Source organism: Alligator sinensis, unplaced genomic scaffold (genome assembly GCF_000455745.1).
Source record: "Alligator sinensis unplaced genomic scaffold, ASM45574v1 scaffold1423_1, whole genome shotgun sequence".
Taxonomy (NCBI): Eukaryota; Metazoa; Chordata; order Crocodylia; family Alligatoridae; genus Alligator; species Alligator sinensis.
The window spans coordinates 805209-832411 of record NW_005842621.1 but is presented as its reverse complement, the minus strand read 5'-3'; the positions used below and the strand labels follow the sequence as shown (position 1 = coordinate 832411).

At 43.3% G+C, this 27203-nt stretch overlaps 1 protein-coding gene across 2 annotated transcripts in view; it reads right to left on the bottom strand.

Moving 5' to 3' along the window:
- The window catches only part of MAP2K5 (mitogen-activated protein kinase kinase 5), a 182766-nt gene that overhangs the window by 138462 nt on the left and 17101 nt on the right, over positions 1 to 27203 (bottom strand). For both annotated transcript variants that reach the window (XM_006033317.2, XM_025215098.1), the window contains exons 4-8: positions 19090 to 19159; positions 15478 to 15518; positions 14575 to 14642; positions 11027 to 11075; positions 5936 to 6000 (exon numbers count right to left, since the gene is read on the bottom strand). In XM_006033317.2, the coding sequence (XP_006033379.1) occupies positions 5936 to 6000; positions 11027 to 11075; positions 14575 to 14642; positions 15478 to 15518; positions 19090 to 19159 (293 nt within the window). The remainder of the gene's footprint in view (positions 1 to 5935; positions 6001 to 11026; positions 11076 to 14574; positions 14643 to 15477; positions 15519 to 19089; positions 19160 to 27203) is intronic.

The following is a 27203-nucleotide window of genomic DNA, read 5'->3' as shown; positions in this document are numbered from 1 at the left end:
ACGGGGGAGGGGGGGGAGGGGCTCTGCATGAGCCCCCCAATGCCCCAAGGCTGCTGCAGGAGCAGTGAGTTCTGGGACTTTCCTTGTTTTTGTTTTTTTAAAGGGCCGGAGCTGGCCTGTGGGGGGGCTGGGGGAGAGGAGAGATGGGAATCAAGGGGCTCGTGACAGAGCCCCCCCATGTAGTGTGGGGCAGTGGGGGAGAGCAGGGACCCTGCCTGGCAGCACCCGATGAGCACCGGGGCTTTTCTTTAAAGGGCCGGGAGCTGGGGCAGGCGGGGCAGCCATGGGTGGGGCTGGGGGAGCAGGCAGGGGAAGGGGGCTGGCAGGGGTCCCCCAGCCCCCTCTTCCCGCCCCTAGTACTTACCTGCTCAGAGTCCGGCTCCAGCTCCCTGCTGCAGCCACCGGGGACTGCCCAAACCTTCAAAGCTCTCCGCATCTTTTCCGAAGATTCGGAGCGCTTTGAATCGATTTGGACCTTTAAATTGGACCCCTGATTCGATTCAGATTTGGAGATTCGGCCACCGAATCGGACCGAATCTCCTCCGAATCGAATCACCACCCGAAGCTTCGCACAGCCCTAATAAATAGTAGTAATACCAATAGTAATAATGCTATTACTTCTAATAATAATAATAAACCTTTATTCATACAGGAAATCCAGCAGTAACAGATGGAAGCAGAATGGGGAAGGAGATGATGGTAGGAAAATCCCACCATACTCAACCAGCAGAGAAGATGGGAGCACCAGTTCAGAGACTGGGTTAACAAAATTGAGAGGAGAAAAAGACGCATGAGAATTACTGTTTCTTCAGAACATGCTACCGAACCTGTCGCGACATGGTCCCTCCTCAATGATATGTGCACTCTGCACCTGCACCACCGCCCTTGATCGAAGAAAGACTTGGAGAGAAACAAGGATTCAGGAGCATCCCGCAGGGCCACAACTAAACACGACAACGGCAAAGTCTATTCTGTCCCTGCTACAGCTCCTGGATGTTGGACAACCTCGACCTGATTTCCCCTCGAAGTGACATTGTCTCCCCCACCCCATCCGAGAGAGGACTCTGAAATATGCTCCAGTAGCACAGCTTGCACAGGCTGCTTTGAGGAGAAGGGAAAGATTACAATAGCGAGACATCAACCATCCAGATGTCTTGCCAGGCACTGCGCGCGATGCGCTAATGGGGCACCCCAAGGATGGGCCTGATGAAGAATGCAGAAATGGGCATATGCTGTAGAGTACAACTTGAACGAACAGCAAAATTGCTTCCGTGAATTGCTCAAGCAAATTGAACTTCCACATGTATCTCCATTTTCTCTAGCGAGACAATTCTTGCGTTCTGGGCGCCAGCCATCGCTCTCTGCTGACCCACCAGCCAATTATGCTAATGACAAACAAACCTGCGAGGTTTAACAACCAAGTGGATGAACTGACAACCACTGCATTTTCTCATAGATTGAAAATAACTTTGCTGCCCCATTCATTGTGGTTTATTTAAGTCTTTATGCTCATTAAATATACCGATAAATCTCGCTGCTATTGTAAGCGGATCTACTAAAAACCAAAAGGTTCACGTACTGTAGGTACGCTATTTTAAAAAATCCCTGCATGTTTTAAAATGCGGTAAAGCCTCCAGAGTGGTCTGGTTTTGTCTGGATGTTTTATTTTTCATTATTTACATTTCCAAAAAGAGAAATGAGAAAATATAAAAAAATTTAAAAAGCACCAGGATTTTGTTTCGGGGAACAGGAGAGCTGTGAAAGTTCAGACAGTGCCATGCAAGCAAAAAAAAATAATTAAATTAATTGGTGCAAAAGAATGATTTGCCAGCAACAAAAAGACTCCTGTAGAATATTTATATTCTAAATATATACTGCTAAAGTATTTTGGTACTAAATAATTTAGTGCAGCGACTGCTCAGACTCAGTGGTAGAGTGTGCACATTATATTGTAAATCAAAATGTTAACATATTTCACTAAAGTAAGGAAGCAATCTTACAAAACATGGTCTCTCAGAGCTCAGTAACCAATGATGGAGCTAAAAAATGTGGCAGAGAGGCACACGCTTTCAATGCCTTTTGGACTTCCCAGTGAATTATTTTTCAAAAAAGCAATTTAAGTAAATACCCTAGATGCAGTAGTATACAAATATTTTCTTCTGCTGTGCAGCAGCCAAGAGCCTGTACCCTCCATCATATCACCTTTTACAAAAGAGTCGAGAAAAATTAGAAGGCCTGTTAGAAAACGGGAACGTTAATAAATCCTCCAGCGTAACTGTATCAGGCCCTGTTGCGCGAAGGACCGAGCGCCGGTGACTCTCACGGAAATCAAGAGCAGCCGCGTCTGAACAAGAACTAATAGGAAGAGGCCTATAATTAGTCAGTGAAGATAATCAGCGGGTCCAAAGGGTTTGATCATGTAAACAGGCTGGGGCGATTGGGGTGTTGCAGCCTCGGTCAGCCGGGATTTCATCCGTTATGTCCAGCACGCTTCCTTCAAAATGAAGCGCAAGCATTCACAGCGTCCTCCCGCCACCCCCATAACCATCGTTTTGTTTGACGCTCTTACTCTGCAGTTACTTAGCGTTCCTTAATTAAGAAAATAGTGCATCGAAAGGTAGCAGAAAATAATTTTAATAGGAAGTTAAGCAACTATAAAATCCCTTTTCTTTTAAGAAAAGGGGAAAAAAATTAGATTCAGCAAGTTCTCACTAGAAATTTTGCTATAAAGTATTGATTTTTACCAGACTCAATTGACTGAAAAGTTGTTTGTATAGCAATATTGGCCAAGCCAATATGCTGGAACAATTTTGCTACACACAGTAATCAAGTGCATTTCTAAGTATAATTATACTGTCATAAAAATAAAGCCAAGATACCCCTTCTCCAAGCAATAAAACAGGGCAGGCTGTAAAAATCTAAAGAAATGAAATATATTTTCTAACTAAATGTTGTGTCTTTCAAAGAGAACAAAAACTCCTGCCCCTCTCTTTCCCCTTAGGCCAAGGTTAGCATGAAAAGTGATCAATACTTCAATCTCAATAAACTATTTCAATAATAGTTAATTCACGTGGAAACAGAGGCTGAAAATTTCTGCTCAGCGACCTGCAACACGTTATCTTGTTTGCTGAACGCTGATAATATATCATTGCCATAATGGATATGACTTGGTATGAAGTGTGAGAAAGAAAGGGGGGAAAAAAGAGGAAAAGATACCCCAAATACATGCTCATTCTGCAGAACCAAATCAATACCATATATGATCTCTTCTGGAAAAAAAAACCAAAACCTTCCAGCACAGACTGCTGGTAGAGTGAGTCAAACCTTTGCAATTAATTTTATTTGACAAACACTTATTGATTTACTGGAATTAAAGCTACGTGAGTTGCTATCTGTTACTGTACTGCAATCCAAACACCTGTAAGTATTCCACAGTGCCATTTCTTACTGGCTTGTATAATATCCGCGCCTCTTTGGCAAACAAGAACAGGCTCCCTTCTCCACTCTCCGACAGAGAAGCAAACGGTACAATACAGGAAAATGGAAAGAGTTTTCCCCGCTTGATTTGCTGCACCTCGCAGGAGCACGTCACCCACAGATGCACCTGAGCGGCATTCATGTTTATTGCTCCCGTATTTTTAAAACTTTGACATTTGTTCTCAACTTCGAAACTGGACAACGTGGCGGGTCAGCGTTCGTGCGGACGCTGCCCGAAGGTGCAAGGTTTGTTCTGCAGGCTTGCGGTTGAAAGCGGAGATTGACCGTTGCCCTTGGATGACAGGGCAAGAGGGCAGGACAGTCTGATCAGAGGCAAACCTAGGGCAAGCCCATGGGTATTTGGCAACAGCTGGGCTCGGGGAGAACAGCTTGGCTGAGCTTGGTGCTCGGCTAGCATCAGGCTTCGTGAAAAAAAATCAATCCTCAGCACTTCCTTTCCAGCCACAGTCCTCCTCCTTTCCCCAGTATCTTCCTTCTCACCTCCTTTCTAACCTGGGCTGGCCTCCCCCACCAGGGCTCTTCCACCACCATCACCTTCCCCCTACATCCTCCTAAAGCAGCGTCATTGCTTTAAACAAAATCAGTAACGCTTCGCCAGATCCCATCACCCGGAGAGTGAAGGCGCTAACTTCGGCACACCGAACGCAGGCGCTGAACGTGGACATGTGGTATCTGCGGGACGCATGTGCTCTCTGCGCCCAGGTAAGGCCAAGGGAGCAGGGGAGAAAGAGCACTGGGGGGGATTAGGGCGAGTGCCAGGCCCTGAGGAGCCATTGTGCAATCACGCAACAATCCTGCCCCCCTGTAGGGTCCAATGGTGCTGAGCCTCCAATCGGACCCGCGAGACTTGAGGGAGCCGAGGGGTGCACGCATGCACTTAGCTAATAGCTCCTACTGCCGACAGCAGCTCGCTCGCTCCTCATTTGAGCTTATACTTCCAAGAGGATGATTTAACACAAGAGAACAAAGACTACGTGGTTTTAATAAGCGAGACCTCCGTTGCACAGGATTTCCTCTTTTCAATGGGCTGCGGTACTTTCCACAATCATCTGAACACGAGGTTCAGCCATGGCTAGGTCTGGCCCGGCCCCCGAAGAACCCACCTCCCAACCCCTTCGCCCACCATCCAAGGGCACTCTTCTCTCTAGGGTGCTGGGACTGAGCTCTAGCCGAGAAAGAAGAGAATAACTTTTTCCCAGCACACAACAGTTAGAAACTATAGACTGAGCAGCAGAGCACAAGAATCCAGTTTTCCTTTGCTCTCCCAGTAAAAAAAAAGAAAAAGCACATCACACAGCATACACAACACACACATGAAGTCCACCAAAAGTATACCCGGTAGACAAGTAAAACACGCACGCAGGCTTCTAGGCTACTTTCCAGGCTAGCCTCAATTTTGAAAACCTGCTAAGATTCATATGAAAATTTGGATTTTCCCTTTAAGGGTTGCAAAGCTCATTTTTATTAAAACTCCTCTGAGGAGACAGAAAGCAGCAGTTTAGCACTGTTGGCAGCCAATTAGAAACTAAAATAAATGTGTTGTGGTTTTTAAAACATTTTTTAAAAATGTTAATATCAAAGTTAAGATGTCTAAGGTATAAACAAAATCATAATGGGATGCCGGGTTACTGTATATGGTAAATAGCTCTCTGGAGGAAACCTTTATTGCTCCCTCAGGGCTTTCTTACAAAGTATGGATTTTTTAATTCCTAGTGGAATATTTTTCATACACCACTGAAGACTATTAAGTACCAGATATTACATTATGTAGTTTAAACTTTGCACTACACATGAGAAAGACTTTCCTGTCAAGAAAACTATTTCTCTGCTACTATAATCTTTACAATATTAAAATTAATACTGGCTTCGGGGTATAAGCATCGCTACCAAAATTTGGGGGAGTTTAATCATTTAGCATATTCATCATCAGTCTGCGTGGAGAGGTGCTTGCGGGGGAGGAAAGCGAATGCAACACAAACCGGGCATTTGCTCATTTTGCAGCGCTGTAGGAAAGCAGAGCAGCGGGGTCATCACCCTCCAGTTGGTGTCATCACAAGCACTGGACTAGCCAAGGGCGTGGTAAGGAAGGAAGAACAACGCTATTACAAACGGTGAAGGAAAAATCGTTGTGCCTCCGGGCCATTAAAGTGGCATTTGCAGGCCATTAACTTGTCACCTGGGAGAGAGTCAACTCTAAATATTAAGAGGATAATAAAAATGTACCACTCCTCACCGCAACTGGTAGAAGCGATGACTCTGCAAGATCTGGAAGGCAAATGTGAGAAGAGAATCCCCCCAATCCAAGACATTGCACATTTATTTCCTAGGCCTGTACTATGCAGCCGCGAGGGCCCCTCCACCCGCGTGACTGGCCCCCCGGGAAACGGGATTCGCTCCATTTCGTTTGCAAAAAAGGTGAAGTGAAATCAACACTCACTTGTAGACTGTGCCTCCATTGCCATGGCCAAGGATGTCTAGATACCGTATGTCTTGTTCATTCATCTCCACGAGAAAGAAAGAAAAACAAAAGAGATGTCATGCTGTGGATTGAAATGTCAAGGAAAAGCAACTTCAGGCCATAAACAACAAGCAGTCTGGGTCATTTCAAGTTCAGCTGCAAGAACGAGAAGATCAATACAACATTTGCTGTCCAATTTATAAAAGACGATACCAAGGGACAAAGTGATGGAAAGTTTAATGACAATTTGTTTGCCTGGGTCATTTCATTAAAGTTTGATAAAAGGTGTCAAAATGGAATGATATAACATAGCTCAAGAGGGTCAGGTCAGAGATACTGATAGGAAAAGGGTCTCCAGCCTCGCATGTAACCAAAGCCAAAGCTGGGATGGAAGGAAGCAATCCACCCAACCGCTGCCATCTGAAACAGGCCCAGAAAAGTTGATTTGGGCCCATTTATTTTGGAATCAGCCTAACGGATGCTAATTGCATGACACGCGTCTGTCAGGAGAATTGCTTCCCAGCACTTCATTTATATACAAATGTTGAATGAAGGCCCCGCTTCTGCAAGACACAGAAATCATTTTAATTGATGTCCAATAAAAATAATGATCTTTCAGTAGTGTAATAAATGGCCTGCCTGAGAAGCGTTGTGTTCTCCTGGGCAAGTTTCTTGAAAGGGTGGTAGGTCACTTCAGCCAGTGGAGTCGCAGGGTCAGAGCTCCCCGGACACAGGCACGCTTCGAATGTCCCAAACATGGACATTTCCATTCGGGGGTTTATAAAAATCTATCGCACCTCTGCTTGTGGGCTTATTGGTTTAAATTTGAAACCCTGAACTGTGTTTATCCGGTACCATCTGCCTGCCGCACTGACTTCCTGAAAGGAAGTAAACCGCTGTTCAGAATCACTACATCTTTTTTTTTTTTTTTGACAAGTCTACCTATCTTTTCCAAAAAAACCACAAAAAGCCTCAACTCATTCAATTATGATAAATTTGGGTCAACAAAAATATTTTGCAAATTAAAAGAAAGCTGCTCTTTTACCTTTATCATTGAAGTAAATAGCTGAGTTTGGATGGTTTCAGACTGTAATGATACTTTGACTGGTGTCTACCACCAAATCTTAAAAGGACCCATTTCTATGGACTATTCATAATCGTTAGACGCCTGGTTACAGATTCTCATGAGCTGGCCCAGGGATTCGATTTACGCGTCCTACCAATTTTATTTACTACGAACACGGGTCTACACGGCAGTCCGAGGTGTGACTACAGCTCACGGGGATGCACCAGATCAGCATGAACTAACTCATCTCAGGACACACCCAGCTTCTGGGGCAGGTTTCGAAAGTCAGCGGAGACTTATGCTCTTAAAACACGTTACGACTTTTGAAAATCCATCCTCAATCCGCACCAGCCCAGATACTAACAGCTCTGCCAGATGAAGCTGTAAATGCAAGCTGCAATAAACCCCTACGAAAGAGTCCATTTTCAGCAAGTTTCAGCAGCAGAAAATAGAGTTTTTAATTGATTAAAAAGAATCTGTTTTCAGGCCACTACAGTGAAGCTTTAAATATTTTGTTCTGCTCTTCAACCAACTGAACAAAAAAACAGCACTCATTTATCAGGGGAAATATTTTTCTTCTATACCTTTCCAAGGCGTAAGCTTGTGACTTCTGAGATAATTAGAAGTACACTGGAGCAGGAGGTAAGTCTGGACAAGAAATCTGCAAGGTGTATTAAGATTCCTACCCAAAGGCCAATTCAATAGCAAAACCAAGGCTTACAGTTTTTGCTGAAAACTGATTTTTCTTAATGAAAACCATTCTGATTATTATACTTGACCCAAACATGCAAAACTAAATGCATGAAAAAAAAATCTGCTCAGAATTTCCCCCTCTAGGAGCACTGGATGTGCACCTCTCTGCGGGGAAATGATGCATGGGCAGGGCTTCACGGACGTGTGGGGTTCGTACTCGGCCTCTACTCCGGAGTGATTTTCTCCCGCAATATGCAGCTCCACAACTGGCAATGCATGCACAGGCACTTTGCTCCAAATCCAATAACTCAAATGCTCAGATCTTGTAAATGTAGAATAACCCCCCTTTCTAGGCTCTCTCAAATGTGAGAGAAACATTGCAATTCTTGGTGGGCACTGATACCCCCGTATCGGTGGGTGTATCTTTAGGGAGTGTTGTTTTATGTCCCTTATTGCAAAGAAGCAGCAAAGGTTCGAGTTCTCCTTTTCCCCCCTCCATTGGGCTAACTCGTGATCGGGTGAATGAGCCGTCCCGACATAAACCACGGGCACTTACTGCCACTCACTGTGATGTTGCACTGCTTCCCGTGATTGCCAACCCTGCCCTGTTCCTCGTGGGTGGCACACAAAAGAGCCGCACAGAGCTGATCGTGAAACACAGAGATTGGGATGGAGCAAATACATGCCAGAAAAAAAAACCTTACAGAGATAAAGCTTGATTTATTGACTCAAATAAAAATGCCAAAAAGTAGCTAGTGATTTATTTATTTTACTGGGAGAACTGAATCCTCCATCATAAAATGATAACACAAAAACAACAACTCTATGGCGTGGACAGGAATATTAAACATCCCAAACCAACTTTGATTACTTGATCGGATGCCAATATTAACAAATTAATGAAAAAGTGAAGCAGACTTCAATTACGACTCAGCAAACAAAACACCCTTTGTTTATACGTGCTGTCTCTGAAAGAAATCGGGGTCTATCTCTTGTAAATCATTAAGAGCAAAATGCTCAATTAATCCTTATTTTATATGTAAAGCTCTGACGGAAGCCAAGTCCTCTCGCTATACCTATGCTTTGCGAATCGAAGCAATAATGGTTTCAGAAAGCAGTCACACTCTATGAGCAGACAATTGAAGAGATTTAGTAAATCCTACTTTATAGACCAGAGACTAATCGGAAAACACAAGCCAGTCAAATGTTTCTTATGAACTGTTGACACTATATCAATGCTGAATCAATTGGTGGCATTTACTCTGAGTGACAGAAAAGAAATAAATATTTATATCACATAACCTATATCAATGAACCTAGGCAGAAAGCTATTTCTAACCTGTCAATATTTGATTATCTTGAAGAATCATGTCCCCTTCTTTTAATGATTAATATGAATTCCTTATTAAACCAAAGTGGAGACTATTGGAAGGGAATATCATTATTAATGTTTGAAAGCATAAACCGCAAAAAGCTCTATTAAACTACGGCTAAATATGACTTAAAGCCTCTTCCCAAAAAGGAGAGAAAGTCAAAGTTACAACTAAATATTTGTCTCTAGATTAGGCAGCTGTGACCAGGTCTTGTAGAAATAAGGTAGATAACAGAGGAGCATTTTTTCTTCTGGTGATCTGCAATGTATTCCCTTGCCAGAGCATGGTGAATTAAGGGTAATAAGTCAAATATTAATTCTAAGCTTCCATCCTTTGATGAGTTTAAGCCCAGTCTTAAATATCATTAACAGATTTGAGGGCTTCCTTTTTTTAATGTAATAGGATTAAAAAACAAACAAACAAGCCATCCAACCCAAAGCTTTCTGTAGTTTGAAGTGTATAAAATGCCTTTATTGTTCTTGCTTAGAACAAGTAAAAATAGTAAATTCAGGTTATGCAGGCATTCATAAAGATATGGCCTTATTCGTACCCAGCTCTCTCTCTTTTTTTTTTTTTTAAGGATCACAAAAGGACTTTTCTCGTACTATGGATTCGCATTTACAAAATTTCATTAAGAAGTTCAAAAGAACGTTTTTTTGGACCTCGCATCATTTAAAGTTGGCCCGACAGCTGGATGCAAGAACGCCGTCATTTTTTAAAACGGTTATAAGGAAGGAACAGACCGCCATGGCAAGAATCAATGTCTGCTTTTGTGACAGGCATGCTGACAAGCTTAAAAATGCATTTCCAAGCTGTATTCAAAGGATTCGGCGACAAATAAGCCAGGCTGCAGTGCTGATGCTGCTAGGCTCACATTCTCATCTATTAGACCACAATGTTACAGGTGATACCGAAGGACAAGCATGAAGACCAGCCTTTATCTTCTTGACATGCTCAACTACAACTACTTGATTCATGAAATGCCAATGAGGTTTGGAGAGGTCACTGTGTGAAGGCACTGAATACGCATCTGAGATAATTAAGATTTCAGCCTTCGAAACATGGAGGGGAAGTGAACAGCAGTTAAGAAAATCAATAAGAGTCTTTTATTTGCGGTGACACAGATGTCTCAGTCAATAGAGCCTAATAGGCAAGCTTGATCGCAATGGACAGGTGCCTGCCTCCAAGGCTATCAAAGGGCTTTCACTATGACAAACATTAAAACTTATTTATGTTGCTACTGAAGAATCTTGTATTCTTTTAAGTAGTTTAATTTAGTAGTGTATATTTAAAGCCATTATACTACTTTGGATCCGTCCATCTATTTGAATCAAAACGGGTGAGAAATGACTGCTCTGAAGTGTCCATTTGTCCATCAATTGCTCATTTAAACCATTCAGCTCTGCGTACCGGGACCTGAGCAGCGGAAGGAGAGGAGAGCAGGAGACGAGGAAGCCGTGTGCAACTTTCATGTTTTATTATGTGCCATATAATGCGGCTCCAAACAATAAGAGGGAGTTTTCTCTCTCCCCCACTTGCACAAACCTCTTAAATATTTATGTGCTTCCTGTCCTAAAAATACGAAGGTCACTCTAATGGAGCTGCTGATTTAGTTATTCAAAATTGATTAACTCCTTTCCCTGAAATTGTGGCAACAGCGCAACATGTGCAAGAGGTGCTTCAATCTATTTGGAGCTAAATCTGATTAGCACATTTTGAGGAATGGGAAGCAAATTGCTATGCCAATCAAAGTAAATCAGGACACACAACTCATTCATATCGTGACGGTTTTCATGGTCTCTCCCACTCCTGTGTTAAAAGAACACATTACAACTGAATGAGCAGTAAGCATCTCTCTACCTATTTGTAGCACGCCAATCACTGTGGTATTCAGGCAGTAACAAGACATGTACCCAAGGCTCAATTCAATGGACCTACCTGGCCATTGGCTAATATTTTCTTCAGTTCTGCCGAGGACTTCTTCAGGCTGAAAAAGACAATTATTTTCAGTGATTACACAGTGTCTCTTTATTAAATTGAGTAAAATGTATATCCAACAACAAAGCCTCACACTGATGGCTACGCCTTGCAAGTGATTCACTTGTGAATTACAAAAGGCACCGGCTACTTCTCCGACTGAATATACAATTAGTACGGGAAAAACAAAAATTCAACATTATCGACACTAATTTAACCTTATGCATGCACCTCTAAAGTTCGCTTCCACAACCACAACTGTAGCTCGTGTCATCCAAACACAATGGCACAACACCAAATTAGGAAGCGGAGTTGCTATACTTTGGGTGTGTCTACACGTTCAATTAATGCGCTTTAGGTTAATGAGCATTAAATCCAGTACCTCCTGTCTACACGTGTGCTTTAATGTGCATTAGGCTATTTTAATGTGCATTAAAGCATCACAAAAAACTGAGCACTTTCGCTAATGCGTATTAAAATAAGCTAAGGTGCCTTTTTCTGGTACCTCACAATGGAGGTACTAAATTTAATGCACGTTAACAAAAGCGCATTAATGAACGTGTAGGCGTGCCATCCATTTTTGAGGTCCTAGAAAAATGTGCATTAGCTTATTTTAATGCACATTAGCTAACGAGCACATTGGGCATTTTTACACATGCTCTGCGACGCAGCACTGGGTGCTTTAATTAGCAAACCACGCTAATTAAAAGCAACTGTGCATCATGGGTATAAGAGTCCGCACACATCCCCACACTGAAAAAACGGCAGCGGGACACTTTGAACTTAAGCTCATCAAATGTGTTTTATTTCAAAGCACCCCATCGCCATTTTTTCACCGTGGAGATGCACAGTGACACTGATTTAGGAAACGCAAAAGGCTGCCGGAGCACAGCATTTCTGTGCTCCAGCAGACTCAATTAATCGCACATGTATATAGGAGTCCTTTTTTGTGATGCTTTCATGTGCATTAAAATAGGCTAAAATGCTTATTAAAGCACACGTGTAGACATGCCCTTTATGGATAAGTGCAATTACAATAGCTTCAATGAGGGTGAAACAACTGAAACGACAGGTAACTCAGCCCATCATACTGACTGGAGACTGTGACACTTTTAAGTCATGCTTATTTTAAGCCTAACTTCAACCAAGGGGAAGCGATGAGAGAGTCTGTTTTGAAAGGAAGATATTATTTGAAGGTGTTTGGATGCCACACTTCATAGCCAGTCCCGTTGTTTTGGACAGATCAAGGACCCTAACCAAATCTCTCAACTGTTGGGGGTTTGGGTTTGGACCAAACCTAGATTCCTCAAAGAAAAGTGCGGTCCAAACCAAGAAGTACACTAATGCAAAGACCACTGCTTGGTTACTAATACCAAATTTCTGTCCTTGCTGCAAATGTGTATTTTCAGAGCCTTCAGATACCGGCTCTGCCACGTCACTCTCTATTTTGTAAATATTTTGACACGTAACATATTTCACCGTCACATACGCCCAAAATTTCTCCAAATTAATGCATCAAAACGCAGCGACAGAAGTGCTTCACAATCTGTATACTTTTCCAGCAGATCCAATGCTGTCAGTGACATTACATTTCCAGTGGGATACTTATAACTAATTGCCGCGGCTGTATTTTGTAACCAAAGACCATCTCAGAGAAGTGATCTACGTACTGCCCTCATCAGTTCCATGCTATCTTCTTCCCTGAAAATATTACGGCTGCCCCTCTCCCCCTATTTTCCTGACAACATTGACCTCTTCCCTGCCCACGCTCACACATCAATCTGCCTTGGTATTGGAACGACTAGAAAACACCTCTTCTCACAGAGATGTTCTGCTGTTTTTGGTGAACTTAAAGAAATGCCAAACAGAATAATATATCCTTAAAAGGCATGTGTCTTGATCATAGATCATTACTAACAGGTACAGTGAAAACACCGATTTCGTATTTGGTGGCTTTGTTCTTTAATAGGCCTCTTGTTCCCAGACTACTTTAAAGAAAAATTAAGTTTACCACGGAAACATAAGTTGATCTTGTCATCTCTCACGACTAACAATTTGTGAACATGAAACAGAGAGAGACTTTCAATTACTTCAAAAACACAACTCATAGTGCAGAAGGTTTTGGATAAGAAATGGCAATTAACTACTAAATAAGATGACAGAATCTTCTAGAAGGCTTATTTTCAGTGCACTTTGAGAAAAAGCTCAGAGCACAGGAAGTACGGAAAGCTAAAATATGACAGAGACAGGAAATCGGCTCCGTTAGCTTAGCACCTTGCCGGACACAGGCTCTCTCGGAGTCTATCCCAACCTGTAAATACTTCCTTCGAAGGGACACTGGCAGTGTCTGTGCAGTGGTGACACTCGGCCAACATTTTGGAGTTACCCGAGTCCAACTTGCTCCAAAATAGACTTGCCCAGAGCGCTCACCATCTCTTTGGTCACTGCTTTTAGGGCCCATTGACTGGAGCGCCTTTGGAGAGTTTGATGCTCGCACACTGAGCACGGTCTTCAATGCTTTAATGTGCTGCAGCTCTCCTGAGTGACTTCACAAGAATCGAGTACAGGGAGGCTCGGAGTAGGTCCACTTTTGTTTCTCCTTATGGAGCTTGCCAAAAACAGGTTATCTTGAGCAACGCTATCAGCCTAAAGGACTTCAACGTTGGCAGATACCAACAGAACAAACCACTTGCCCTCGACTGTAAACCGATCGGTAATTAACCCGACTGTATCTTTGATCATGATTCCCTTTATCAACCGGGTTTAAAAGGTTCTCAGAGGACAACTGCTGCCAGGTCAAGCGGAAAAGGTAGCATTTAATTGAATACACTTCTTTTAAAATAACGAGCCTTTGAATTATGTTAGCTTCTCGACTAATGTGTATAACATTTCCTGATCCCATGCCTTACATATGATGTAGTGCAGTACAAGCTACCTTCCCAGTATTAGAGATAGTTCTCTTATCCTCAGAGCAATGTGATGTGTGCAATTTTGAAAGCAAGATAAGGAAGTCAGACTCTCAAACCCCACTGAAATTCAGGGGTAGCTGAATCCTGATGCCTTGTGGGCTTTTCCAAAATCCCAGGTCAGGCTGAGCTATGGTCTACATTTTTCCGTGCAATCCCTGACATCGATATCCAATGAAGGACCAAACAAGCTAGCTGGCAAAATCTCTATTGTTGAGTCAACTGAAATAAATGAACTTCCACATCACCCTTATACAACACCGCAATGCCGTATCGAGAATAAAGACATCTAAAGAGATATCTATGAACAGAAAATAGGTTTAGTGAAGTCCAGCCATATCAGAGTGACAAGTTCTATAGGGCAAACTAATTTTATTTTTTGTTCCCACTTTATCCCTTTATTCCCAGGGGCCCTGTTTACAAAGTTCTTCGACATTTCAAGTTGGCTGCTGTTAATTATTATGCACAAAACCACATTTTGGGCTCCATTTTGTTTTAACCAAAAATCAAAAAATTGCAGACGCTTCTGCTCCTGACTCTTACCTATTGCTTGGAAGGGAATCCGAGACTGCTGAACTGCTATTATTAGCAGACCCTGCTCTTGTATTTACCTGCAGGCAGGGAAAGAATCTTTATCAGTCGTTTATGTTCAGAGGACACCATTCTAATTAACCTGTAATTTGCCATGAATTTCTCATTTCACTATGAAGGTTAATTAGCTTGTTGCTAGGCATGCCCATGGTTGAGCTCTTGTCTGTATGTAGGTTAGCAGATTGTATAACTGACGGACTGCAACATACTAGTCTCCTTGCATTTTATAAGCTTAAATAATATAGGAGAAGACAGAAACTCCATGTCTGTGCCTCTCTATCCTCATTTAAGACATAAACAATCATTTATATCAAAATCATCCCATAGTATTCTGCAACTCAGATCTAAGAATATATGACTACAGCAGCAGGGTAGAGAGTAGATATGAATCAATCACATATGATTTATGTGAATCATATAGTCTTTCAGGATACGTGATTGATTCATATCTACTACACACATACGCACACTTATTGCTTATATACGTACATACACACACACGTGCACGCGCGCACACGCAACACAGCTTCATTGTGATATATTCATCAATTTGAATGAAGGAAGATTTTCCCTTCAAAAACGAAGCAAAAAAACCCCTGCTTTTTGCAAATTAGTACTAATAACAGAGTAAATAGCTAAGAAGCTTCTTAGCAAAAGGCAAGAAAGGAATGCATTTTGGTTTTTAATAAAAAGATATTACAGGCAACACCAAGCAGATGGATCTTTCTCCCGCCATCATAAAAAAATCTGCTTGTCAGAGCTCGAGAAAGTGCAGTTTTATTTGACATTTCAATAAGTGGAACACAGCATTACAAATCCATCTAACTTTACTGAAACAATTATTGAAATTCATACCTTCAGGCCATGTATGTTCCGTTTCCCAGGAGGCTTGCAGGCTGAAACAGTAATTGACTAAATTGTAGAACACATCAGGGCCATTTACAAATTTGTTCAAAATGAATCTTTTAAAAAGAAATGAGGGTGACACCAAAATTAGCAGAGAGAAATGATTGAAAAGTGCCCCCTAAGACCCAGAGTGGGAATTATGAACCAGGATTTGTAACTTGCAGGAGTGAGCATTTATAAAGGCTAAGAGCTTTCTGATACCATCTAATATAAATTCTAATTTCTGCTTAAAAGACATCAAGTTCAAGATAACTGTGAGCTAGAATGATTAGATTACGCTCCCTAATTCAAATGCTTTCAATATCTTTGGTCGTCTTTGATTTTTACACATTATATTTCCCTGGCAGTTAACTAATTTTTGGTTAAGAGAGTTAAAAGAGGTATGTTACCAAACAGGGCGCTGCATGTTTTAATATGCAAAAAAACAACCTCGGGAAGAAACTTGAGGATCAAACAGCCGAAGAAAGGCTACTTGAAACGGAGAATAAAAAGGAGTTGCATTTTGTTTATTTGCAAGCAAATGCAGACGTCAGGTTAAAATCCTAGATGTAACGATGAAGTACGGTTTGGGAAGAATATTTTCTTAAAGCCTTTCAAACTATATATTGCCCGTGTTTTCTGCATTCAGTGGATGTGCCTTTGTCAAATGTTAAAGCTACAAAGGCTTCTAGCTACATGTTACGGACAGTTCCCATTTTAAAACTACAGTGCCCTACAAATTGTATGTTAAAGGGCCTGTCAATTTTGATTGATTGTCTGGGGAAGGATGAATTTGATTTTTCTTTCTCAGATGCACATGTATTTCACTCTGGTTTCTGACAGCAGGAAACAGAGCTATTTATTAGTCAAAAGGACACAGATGATAGTTATTAAACACATCAGTTAGACCAGGCCATCTGCATTTAAACTACATTAGATATTACCACGTTATTCTTAAAGAAGATAAATACTATGACACTGAGAATAGGGAAAAAATTGAAAACTTTCAACTATTCTAAAAAAAAAAAAAAAAAAAAAAAGAATCAGCATTTTCTAATTTACTTTTCTTTGGAAATGAAAATTTACATTTTGAATAAACAGTAAAAAGACATGCTCAGTAACGTCCGCCCGGGTGCTTTGATAACAAAATTCACATGGTATTTAATAAGCGATTTATTTGCCATGAATTTGAAAAATAGGTTGTATCTATTTAAAACATCTCTCTCCTGAGCTATTACCTTAAGCAAAAATCAGGCAATTATTAGGAAAAGTTGAAGTGTTCTTCAGAGAAACTCTTTATCCTAGTTTTTCACAGAGACGTGGTCAGCCCTGGAAACACAAACCCTATCTAATGGGAAAGGGGTTTTAAAATGTAGTTTTCCAAGCTCCGTTTTTGGGGGGGTTTTTTAAAGTTGCCCATTGCTAAAAGAAATTTTTCTGCTGGGTTAAAGAATTCTGGCATTTCTTGTTATTCGGACGGCTATTTTTAACAGGCGAAACAGGCTATGTATAGAAGTTGCTGCCTCAAAGATGGATGTGAAACCAGTACTGCACGTCTAAGGCAACAAAGAACGGCACGTGGACGTTCAACGCTGGGAGGCTTCCTGGAGTCTCCCATGGCTCTGTGCTCAGAGAAGACCAAGTGGAAGACTACAAGCGGTGGTCTGGGAAGCATTGGGAACGTGTAGGGGGTGCACGCGGGTACACACGCACCCCTTGGAAGTGCCGGTCATGAATTTGGAAGTGCACTTCAGGTTTTGCCGCCGGCGCAGTGATCGGCCACTGGGGGACACCCCCCGGTCGGTGACCTGGTGCCCCCCCAGACTCGGGAGGCACCAGTCGCCCATGATGGGAAGTTAGCAAGGACTTTTACAGAGTGGAGGGGAGAGTGGAGCAAATACTGTAGGCAGGAACAAAGGAAGGCATGAAATTGTAAAGGATTTTGAAAGAAGGGGGAAGCTCCAGTGACCCGAAGAAGGGGCCAGCAGGAAGGGTTCACGGGAACCGCACCAGCATGGGTCCCAGCAGGAAAGGCCAAGTGAAGAAAGCCTCTGCTTGTCCCTAGAAGAGCTCAATCCTTCATGCAACTGGCCACCCCCCAACCAGGACACCTTCAAAGCCTGTTCCAAGGGCGAAGAAATGAAGGTGCTCATGACTCCCAAGAGGTGACCAGCACCTTCCTGGATCCACCCGAGACATTTAGTTTTCTTTCTTGCAAGCGGGAATCCCAAGATATGCAATGTGGACTTTGATGCCTTCTTCGTTCACCTCCAAGCAATGACAGACATCCAGGGTGCTCAGCTCTCCCAGAGTATCCTGGGTTTTGGCAGGGAAATGTGGTTTGATACGGAAAGAGACCTGAATTCAGGAAGAAGACAGATTCCTGCATCTCAACCTGACCTACAGGGACAGAGAGAGGGATGCTTTCCCCTCTTTTGAGCTGCGCTCTCTCCAGAGCTCGTGGCAGCAGTAAGGAATCGGTCGAGTGATGCACAGGCTCTTTTCCGGAGCCGGAGTCTACCAGAATACCTTTGCTATGCAAGCCCCTGCGAGGCTGAGATGTAAGCAGCTAAGCCTTTCTCCTGAATCCCAGTCTCTTTCCGTAGCAGCTCTCTACCAGCACAGCCAGCCTCCTTTCGAGACCTTATTAGCATGTGTTAGAGGCCTGTTGGTTAATTGCCCAATTCAAACTTCAGAGAGTTATAAGTAATGAAAGTCTAGAATGTTTAATTGGGAAGCTCATACTATGATTATTTGTATAGTATCAGTTAACTGGGAAGACTTTAATTTTTAATTATTTCAATTAATTTATTGCTGGGAGATTTACTTGGAGAATTTAAACCTTATCTGTTTCATCAATTAAGAACCACAGATTCAGAGACTGGATACTGAGAACATTTGAATGAATTAGAGGGGTTATGTAACACGCTAATCCTATTAACCATTTCCTTTGTGCAGAGATGTGCCTATCCAAAACATCCAACTAGTTGCCTATAAGACTAAATGCAATATGCCCTTTCTCCTGTTAAAAGTACCCCAGCCCTGAGTATTTGATAAGCCCTTACCTACTCAGGAGAGCATCTAAGCATGTTCTCAAGTGTCTGTTTGACCTGTATATAAAATGCCATCGTTGTCAACTGTTAAAAGCTCAGATAAATTTTCTTTTTGTAATGGGCACATTTCCAGTTTCAAAACAGTCATAACGCGATTGGATTCATTTGATTAACAACTTCAGAAGAAGAAGGACCGTAAGAAATCCGTGTTTATAAGCAGCCAGAATTCAAGTGATTCATCTGTTTGGTTATGTAGACATACAACAACCACATCACCACTGAGGTTTTTTGAGCATACATAAATATGTACAATGCAAACCGAATCTACTTAGGCTAATTTACTTTAGAAAATTAGCTGTTTTATACACAGTGACTGTAGTTTTCAATACAGTCCCTACGATAATGAATTCTCACATCCAAATTAAGAGGTAACATCCTGTTATGTGCATTTAAACCTTCTGAAAACATAACTGTTGATGAAAGAGTTTACTGATATAATCATTGTTGATTAGAATTTGTTAAGCATTACCTCTTGGATATATCTGCAGCGGCTCTATTAACTGTCCATTTACTTGCTGCTCCATTACAGTGGTATAATACTGCAAAGAGATTACAGAACAAGATTACTCACGTAAAGTATGAATAGCGGGAACAGTGTTTATGGGTAGTTTAATTTGCAGCCCTTTTTAAAATTGCTATTCATAGATTCATATTATACATATTATATAATTATGTTATACTATTATACATATATGTATATGTATATATTATACATATAATTATGTTATATACTATTATACATATCAGGCTTTAAAATATTTTCCTACTATTTGTTCTGCTCACAGAACAAAACTATGAACGTGAAAAACCAAAGTTGATGAAAACCAGCATTGTCTTGAGTCATGGCAAGGGATTGACCACTGCCCGTTGACTGTGTTAAATTCAGCATCTCTCTGGCAATGAAGAGTGCTCAGAGCACATTACATAACACGTTCCTTCAGCAATCGTTACACACGGTAAGCAAAATTTTGATGATGGGCCAGATTTTTGGGTAGTACAGCTTCACCGGCTGTGATGCTCGGGATGACAATGTTCTACGGTAAATGCTTAGGGCTCCTATACACATGCGTGGAGCCTGCTCCAGCGAGCTGGAAACCCAGCGCGTCGGAGCACGAGTCTGCCGGAGCACAGACTGATGCACTCTGGGAGCCTTCAGTGTCACGTGTGTCAGCATCGCTGTGCGTCTCCACGCTAAAAAATGGCGCTGGGGCGCTTTGAAACCAGACATGTTCAATGAGCTTTAGTTCAAAGTGCCCCGCAGCCATTTCTTCAGTGCAGGGGATGCACGGCGATGCTGATACACAAGACACGCGGGCGCTTTTAATTAGTGCAGCTTGCTAGTTAAAGCGCCCGGCACCGCATCCCACAGCACGTGTAAAAAGGCCCTTAGTGCCAATGTTTCCGATGTTGCTACAACTTACCCTAACTATGACGGTCTGTAAAGCAACGTGGCATCAAACCCGGGTGCTCCAAACACACCAACAACTACCCATGAAACAAACTTTTCCTGATTTATGCAAAATGGAAGTCAACACGAGGGTTGGCTTATTCATTAGCTAAGTGTTACACAAAAAGTATCTTTCTTTTTCTCATGGAATGGCAACCAATGAACTAGACCAGGAGGAGCCACATAAGCGGAGTAAGCCAGCCATAGGACACATCACTAAGACCAGTCTTGTGCACGCTACGTGCTTTCTCTGCATAAAACGTCACACGTGCAGGCATCCAAAGACACAAGTGGGGAAGTTCCAAGGTCCCCAGCTCCTGTTTCGGCACAGATTTAGGATTGATTTCAGACTTGATGTTCACAAGGGGCTTTGCTTGGGAGCAGAAGTCCACAGGTGCAGGTCGGCTTGAAGAACGAAGGCCCTATTTCCTCTACGAGGCTAAGATTCGAACTTGCTAAGAGGCCATGGGATTGTGCAAGAAGGCAGTTTTCACTTTTTCCAAGTTTCTCTTATGTAGAGCAGCAAAAATGAAAAGCAGTCCTTCAGTGCCGAGCGAGGAGGAGAGAAAACTGGGAGTACCGAGTCCCACCGAGTCCCATCTCTCAATGAATGCGGGATCTTAAGACCAGGTTTGTTATTAAAATTCGGTCACAAGATTTCTGAGCGGGTAGCCTGTCCAGGTTTAACAGACACTCGTGATCTTTCATAATCCTAGTATGCATGCTCTCACTGGGCTTATACAGAGCAGAGTTTTTAAAACCCAAAAACATGCTAGTCTGAAAGGGTCAAAAGATTTTTTCCAGGAGCAAGAGAGCTACCTTTGTTGGCATCCTGTGTAGCTCTTGAGCAGGTTGGGCCCTTCTCTTCATGACTGACTCCCCACCCCAAATAAAGGAGATGGTGTCTAAGAGCTATAGGACTATAAAAGGATCCCTACCCACCCAGCTAGAGCATCAAAATGGCACAGAAACTATTCCTTTACTTCTAGTGATATTCCCGGACCCTAAGACACATGCACAGTGCGTAAACTCACAGTACCTACGTAGGCTCCAGAATAATACACTAAAACAAACATCCTTCAAGAGACTATGTTTCTTAAAAGAAAAAAAAAACAGTAGTAGTAATGTGGCCCTCTCCATTACTCACACAGTGATGACAAGTAAATGAAATATCAATCATGTAAGCTGTCAACCTTTTGGGACAGCAATAACTGTTAACAAGTAGTCTGGAAAAATTGTCCGAAAATGACTTGTCCTCCACATATGAGCATTTGAGGTTTCCATGGAAAATTAAGATGCCAGTGGCTATTTGGAACATTGTTCAGGTATTCTTTTTAATGGAAAATTTGCCAGTTATTGATCCAGAGCATGTACCCCTTGCTTTCAGAAGGCTGCGAGCAACTTTCCAATCAGTGGCTGTCAAAAAAATTACTGCCTTTTTATACTGATACAAGACAACAGCAATAGTGGAGCTCTACTGCTACTTAATGTCTTTCTTTAATTAACTGCTACGTACAATAGGAAGATCTTTTTAATTATCATCTTACAGTATTTTCATAAGCAGGACACAACACTTCTTTGTGCACTACAAAGCAAATTAATTATACGGCTGCTTGAAAACCATGCTTATGGTCAGAGTCAGAAACAACCTCAAGGATATTTCCTAGTGTAAAACCTTACCAGAGCAGAACAGGCTAGATCTCAGTTCATTATTTCTTTTTATTTAGGCAGGGGGGAAAAAATGATTCACTTTTGTTGGGCAAAACCTTTACGATGCTGATGACAAACTGCAGCACAACGGCGTTCTCAGACAGATTTTTTTACATCCGCTTGATCCCGCAAATACGCGGTACCAGGCCTAGTAACGCTTAATCGCCCCAAGAAGGGGTTTCATCGGGAATACCTGTTCCCAGAAAGCACGCTGAACAGCGCTGTTCTCTGCAGTCTGTTTCCAGAGCATACGACTTACAGGAAATCTCACACCTCCAATATTTTAGGATAGCTGTATCATACGCACATCCTCAGCTGGAAATGATGGCCGGCACCTCCTAACCAACAGCGTTTCTGGTTGTTTGCTTGCACCAAGAAGGCAAACGGCACTGAACAAAGTTATCGCCCGCTCCACAGGGAGGGCAGAGAGATGTCCACTGAGCTATAACAACCTCACTTCCGAGAGCAGCGGGTAAGTAATTTTATTTTCTCCAATATTTTCCTCAGATTATGGAAGATTCATTCCAAGTCCCGGGGACTATAAAGCTCCCCAAAGGCTTCTATAAGAGTTCAAACAACAGCGAGAGGCTGTTAGAAAGGGAAAACCAGCACGTGCATGTGCATCACTGAAGCAGCCAACTGGGGCGGGACGCCAGAGGGGAGTATTGAGTGCAGCATAGTGGCTGGATGGAGCAAGGTGCCGTCCCATAACTCCTATGATGTCTGGGGAAGGAAGAGAGCTGCACATTCACAACGGCTAACAAAATGAAACCTCTGTGGGAAGCCTGCACCTTGAGACTGTAAAGTCACAATTGTAAAGCTGTGCTGGAAAAAACAGAAGCATCCTTTCCTACTGGCAATAAAGACAGGATCGCAGAAAGATTAGCAACGATCAAGTAAAGCTAAAAAAAGCCCCAGAGGGAAAGCGTCATCTTGATCCAATTGTATGAGGGCGGAGGGGAAAAAAAAAAAATGGACAAGCCAATGTTTGTCCAAATCTGTTTGCCACCGAGGCATAGCTGCCTTCCCGGCGAGGCTCGGGACGTCTCGGTGGCCCAGGAGGGAGGGTTGCGTCTTTAATAGGGCAGTGGCAGCCAATTTTTCCCCTCTCGAAGTGCTCCAGTCCTCGCTCAGCCTCATCTGCCATGACTTTGATGCAAACTTTCCGGAGATGCCGTGCAGCCTACAAGCAGTCCAACCTTCAAAGGGAAAAGTAACCACCAAAGCTACCAGTCTCTTACTCCGCCGAGCCCCCTGGATCAGCAACGAGGCCTTAAGGGCCTGAATGGGAGCTCCTCCAGCCCTAAGCTGCCACCTCACACCGCCAGACGTAGAGCCTTTGTGACATCGCAGGCCCTTGGAAGAGATCGGCAGTCACTCAACATCGCTCTGAAGTCTCATTCACGCCCAGCCTTGGAGCTGGAAGCACCGGGCTGCGCTCCAGGGATCCCTAACAGTCCATTTTGGATGAGGATAACCAAGCTCAACTGCTCCTCACCCATCCATCGGATCCCTACTGCACCTCAGTTCCAGGGGCTTTTTAAGACCTCCAGCTGGTCCTCGTCTCCAATCCAGGCCCGTCTCCGCTGCACAGCTGGGGCTTGTCGTCTCTGCAGAGGCAATGTTGGGCTTGCAGGTGCCAGCCAGCTGCCTGGCATTATGTTTGGCGCGGGTTTCTGGCTCGGCCCCCAAACTGGAGACCTAACCATGCCTGCAAGTGCCTCCACCACTCACTCCCAGTCAGGCCGGTCCCTCCAGCATGGCCAGATGCAGGGAACAGTGCTGGTCTGGCCAGTGTAGCTCCCAGAGGAAACCACCATCCAGGAGGATCCCAGACACGCTGGAAGTAAGGGAGTGGGTGCAAGCAGGTCCCTCTTCCCTCTCTCTCTGATCGCTCTGTCACCCCTTTTAAAAGTCTTTGGAGCATTTAATGTCTAGTATCCAATTAAATGGTCTGGTCTCCACTGGACTAAAAAAAACAAGTGAGAGGAAGTTTTGCAGAATTTAACTTTGTTGCTCCAAACAACGGCCAGTGGGTGAATCGGCATCTGAAACTCAAAGCCCCTTCACTTCTCTGGTATAAATCATTGACATAACAAAGTCTTACTATGCAACTGGAGAGCATAGTTATATAGTATCATAGTACTTAGGGTCGGAAGGGACTTAACAGATTGTCAGGTCCGACCTCCGAAGTGCAAAAACCAGTTTGCAAGTAGTAAAGTTTAGTAGTACAAAAAACAGTTGGGAAGAACGCAATGCCAAGGTATACAGCTACCAAAGAATGTCATCTGCAGGGCTGGCAGGAAAAGAAGTCCGGTGGGGGGAAACAAAAAAGCTGTAGGAACTGGGTTTATTAACCTGAAGAAGAGAAGACCGAGGGGGATTGCATAGCAGCCTTCACCTCCCTGCAGGGGGTTGCAAAGAGGATGGAGCTGGGCTGGTCTCAGTGGGGGCAGATGACAGGACAAGGAGCAATGGGCTCAAGTGGCAGCAAGGGAAACAGAGATTAGATGTTAGGAAAAACTCTCTCATAAGGAGGGTAGCAAAGCACTGGAACAGGTTATCCAGAGAGGTGGTGCACTCTCCATCCTTGGAGGTTTTTAAGACCTGGCTAGACAAAGCCTTGTCTGGGATGATGTAGTCGGGGCTGGTCCTGCTTGGAGCAGGGGGTTGGACTAGATGTGACCTTCTGAGCTCCCTTCAATGCTCATTTTCTATGATTCCAAGTCTGTTTTATGAAAAATGTTGAGGTTTCAATCTTGTGCTTCGGCGCTGATGTGAAAGCAAACTGAGATGTTCTGAAATTGTGTAGCGTCCCAGAATAACCCAGCAGTTCCAGAGAGGATCTAGGTTTGTGTCCCTGCTCTGCCTGACTTGCGACAGGGACTTGAACCCAAGTCCTATGCATCCCAGGTGACTCAACAGCTCCTAATGGAGCTGCTTCACTTGTAACCAACCAGCCAGAATCCACGAGGCCATCACAAACGATCACGGGACGTGACCGCTGCAGTCCACCATATTCCAGAGAAATATGAGCTCTTCTGGGCTCTTCCCCCGCTCTCTTCCCAGCTTCCAAGAAATTCCATCCTGGGCTTGACAAATAGTTTATAAAGTTCAATAAAGTCTGGTCCGTTTCTGCAGAAAGTTTCCATCTTGACAAACCTGTATTTTCCAAAAAAACCCATCAAACCAAACCCTTTAAGTTGAAAGATTCCTGTCCTGCTCTAGTCTTCTACCTGCTACCCTCATTCGGAGAATTTGGGGGGTCTTGTGTTTAGGGGTGCACTGATATATCGGTTGGATATCGGATCAAAACCGATAAAAGGAGAAATGATGTTATTGGCTATCGGCCTTTTTATGGTCGTTGTACCCAATAATTAGGGCCGTATGCCCGGAGCACTCTGGTGAGCATAGTCTGATCCCCGCGCCCCTTTCGAGCCCGTGGCAGACTACAGGACATGTCTACTGGACGTGTGTGGGAATAAGGCGGTCACCGCCTTCCTCAGCAAGGGCCGGAGCAGGCAAGAGGCGTGTGTGTGCGTGCGCGCACACACACACACACACACACACTATAAATGCAAAATAAACATACAAACAAAAGGTTTACTTATGTCAGTAGTTTATAATGCCTTGCACTATTACTAAATACCAGTTATTGGACGGATCAGCTTCAGCCGATATGGTTGGTTAGTCATCAGCTATTGGTATCAGGCAAGAAAATCTTTATCGGTGTACCCCGGCTTGAGTTTTGTCCAGACCTATGCTCTCTAAGGACAACCGTGCAGCAGACTCTGTTTGAAGACGGGAATCAAGAGAGTATCACCAGGGTGGTGTTGAAACTGCATTGGCTTATGGGTACCTATACTGGGATTTGCACCCAGATTTCATCTGTCTGTTAATACAGGGAAACTCCAAAGTCATTAAAATGCGGAGGATCAAAGCTATAATGCAGATGTAGTAAGGCGGACCATTTAAAAGGTTTATTACTATTGCACTTTTAGGGGTATCAAATAAGATGCTGCCCATTTGGTGCTTTCCAGGCAAGTCCTAATACTGAACTGTGTTCTCAGCCGGCTTGCGCTCAATAGAAAGCGGAAGAAAAAGCCCTTTGGTATTTTGAGCAATGTCAAAATACTGAACTGTAGGAAAAAGACATGTTCTTTGCTTTAAGCTTCTTGGAGAATATCATAAATCACTGGAAGAAAAGGCCATTTTACAATTGCCAAGGCTATATCAAAAGAATGTTTGACATCGTTTAATTAGCAATGATCACAATACAATGGTTTGCAATACTTCCCCGCCGCTCCCCACAATAAAAACATTTTGCATGTTGACAAAGAGAGGCTTTGCGTAGGGTTCTTCAGACAGCCACATCGAAGAAAAAGCCCTGGCCCCGTCCCTGCCCGAACAGTAAATTGAAATAAAAGGCTGTAAAAACAGATTGTTGATTGCCGCAAGTTCATAACTGAACATGCAGAGTTATCACAAGAGTATTGTTAACACCGCTTGGTTGCAGAATTCCTTCGATAGATATAAAGTTTCCATGGAAACAAAATGACTTTACAATTCTTAAAGGATAATTTATTACAATTTTTTTCTTCGTATGTTCTCTTAAGCGAAGAAGCTCAAACTAGGGTATGCAGAGCAGAGCCGAGCATGCCTACTGAACCGGGCCCTCAGGGGACTACGGCAGGGGAACACAGAGGCTGAGGATCCTGATTAAGCACGGGTAGCAAACATGATGCCACATGCTCAGCCCTAGCAAGACGGCAGCAGCTCGGGGCATGCCCAAAAACAAAACTTTAAGGCCTAAGGAGTTTCACTGATAAAAACCCGAGCATCCTTAGATGCCTAAGGAGTTAGGCAGGTGTTTTCAAGGCCGCTCTCTTGGCCTGAAGTGCCTCCCTTCCACCTAAATCCTTTGCCGATATGAACCTTATTATCGATATAAAATCTTTGCACTGAAATTTGTATCAAACCCAACACAAGTTCCAGGCTCTGCAGTCATTTATAGATTCATAGATGTTAGGGCTGGAAGGGACTTCGGGAGATCATCGAGTCCAGCCCCTTGCCCAAAGGCAGGAAGTCAGCTGGGGTCAAAGGATCCCAGCAAGATAAACGTCCAAATGCTTCTTAAAGGAGTCCAGAGTAGGTGGAGGAGTCTGTTCCAGGCCTGGGGGCTCGGACAGTAAAGAAGTTTTTTCCTTATGTCCAGCCTAAAATGATTTTGGAGGAGTTTGTGACCATTCGATCTCGTCATCCCTTGGGGCGCTCTGGTGAACAGACGTTCACCCCTGCTGTCCTTTGCACACCCCGATGTACTTATGTCAGGAAAGTTCCTCTGACCATTCGATTCCCTAATCAAAGCCAATACTGGAGTCCTTATGGAGGTATCTCCCCCGCTCTGGGCACCCCCGGGAGCCCGA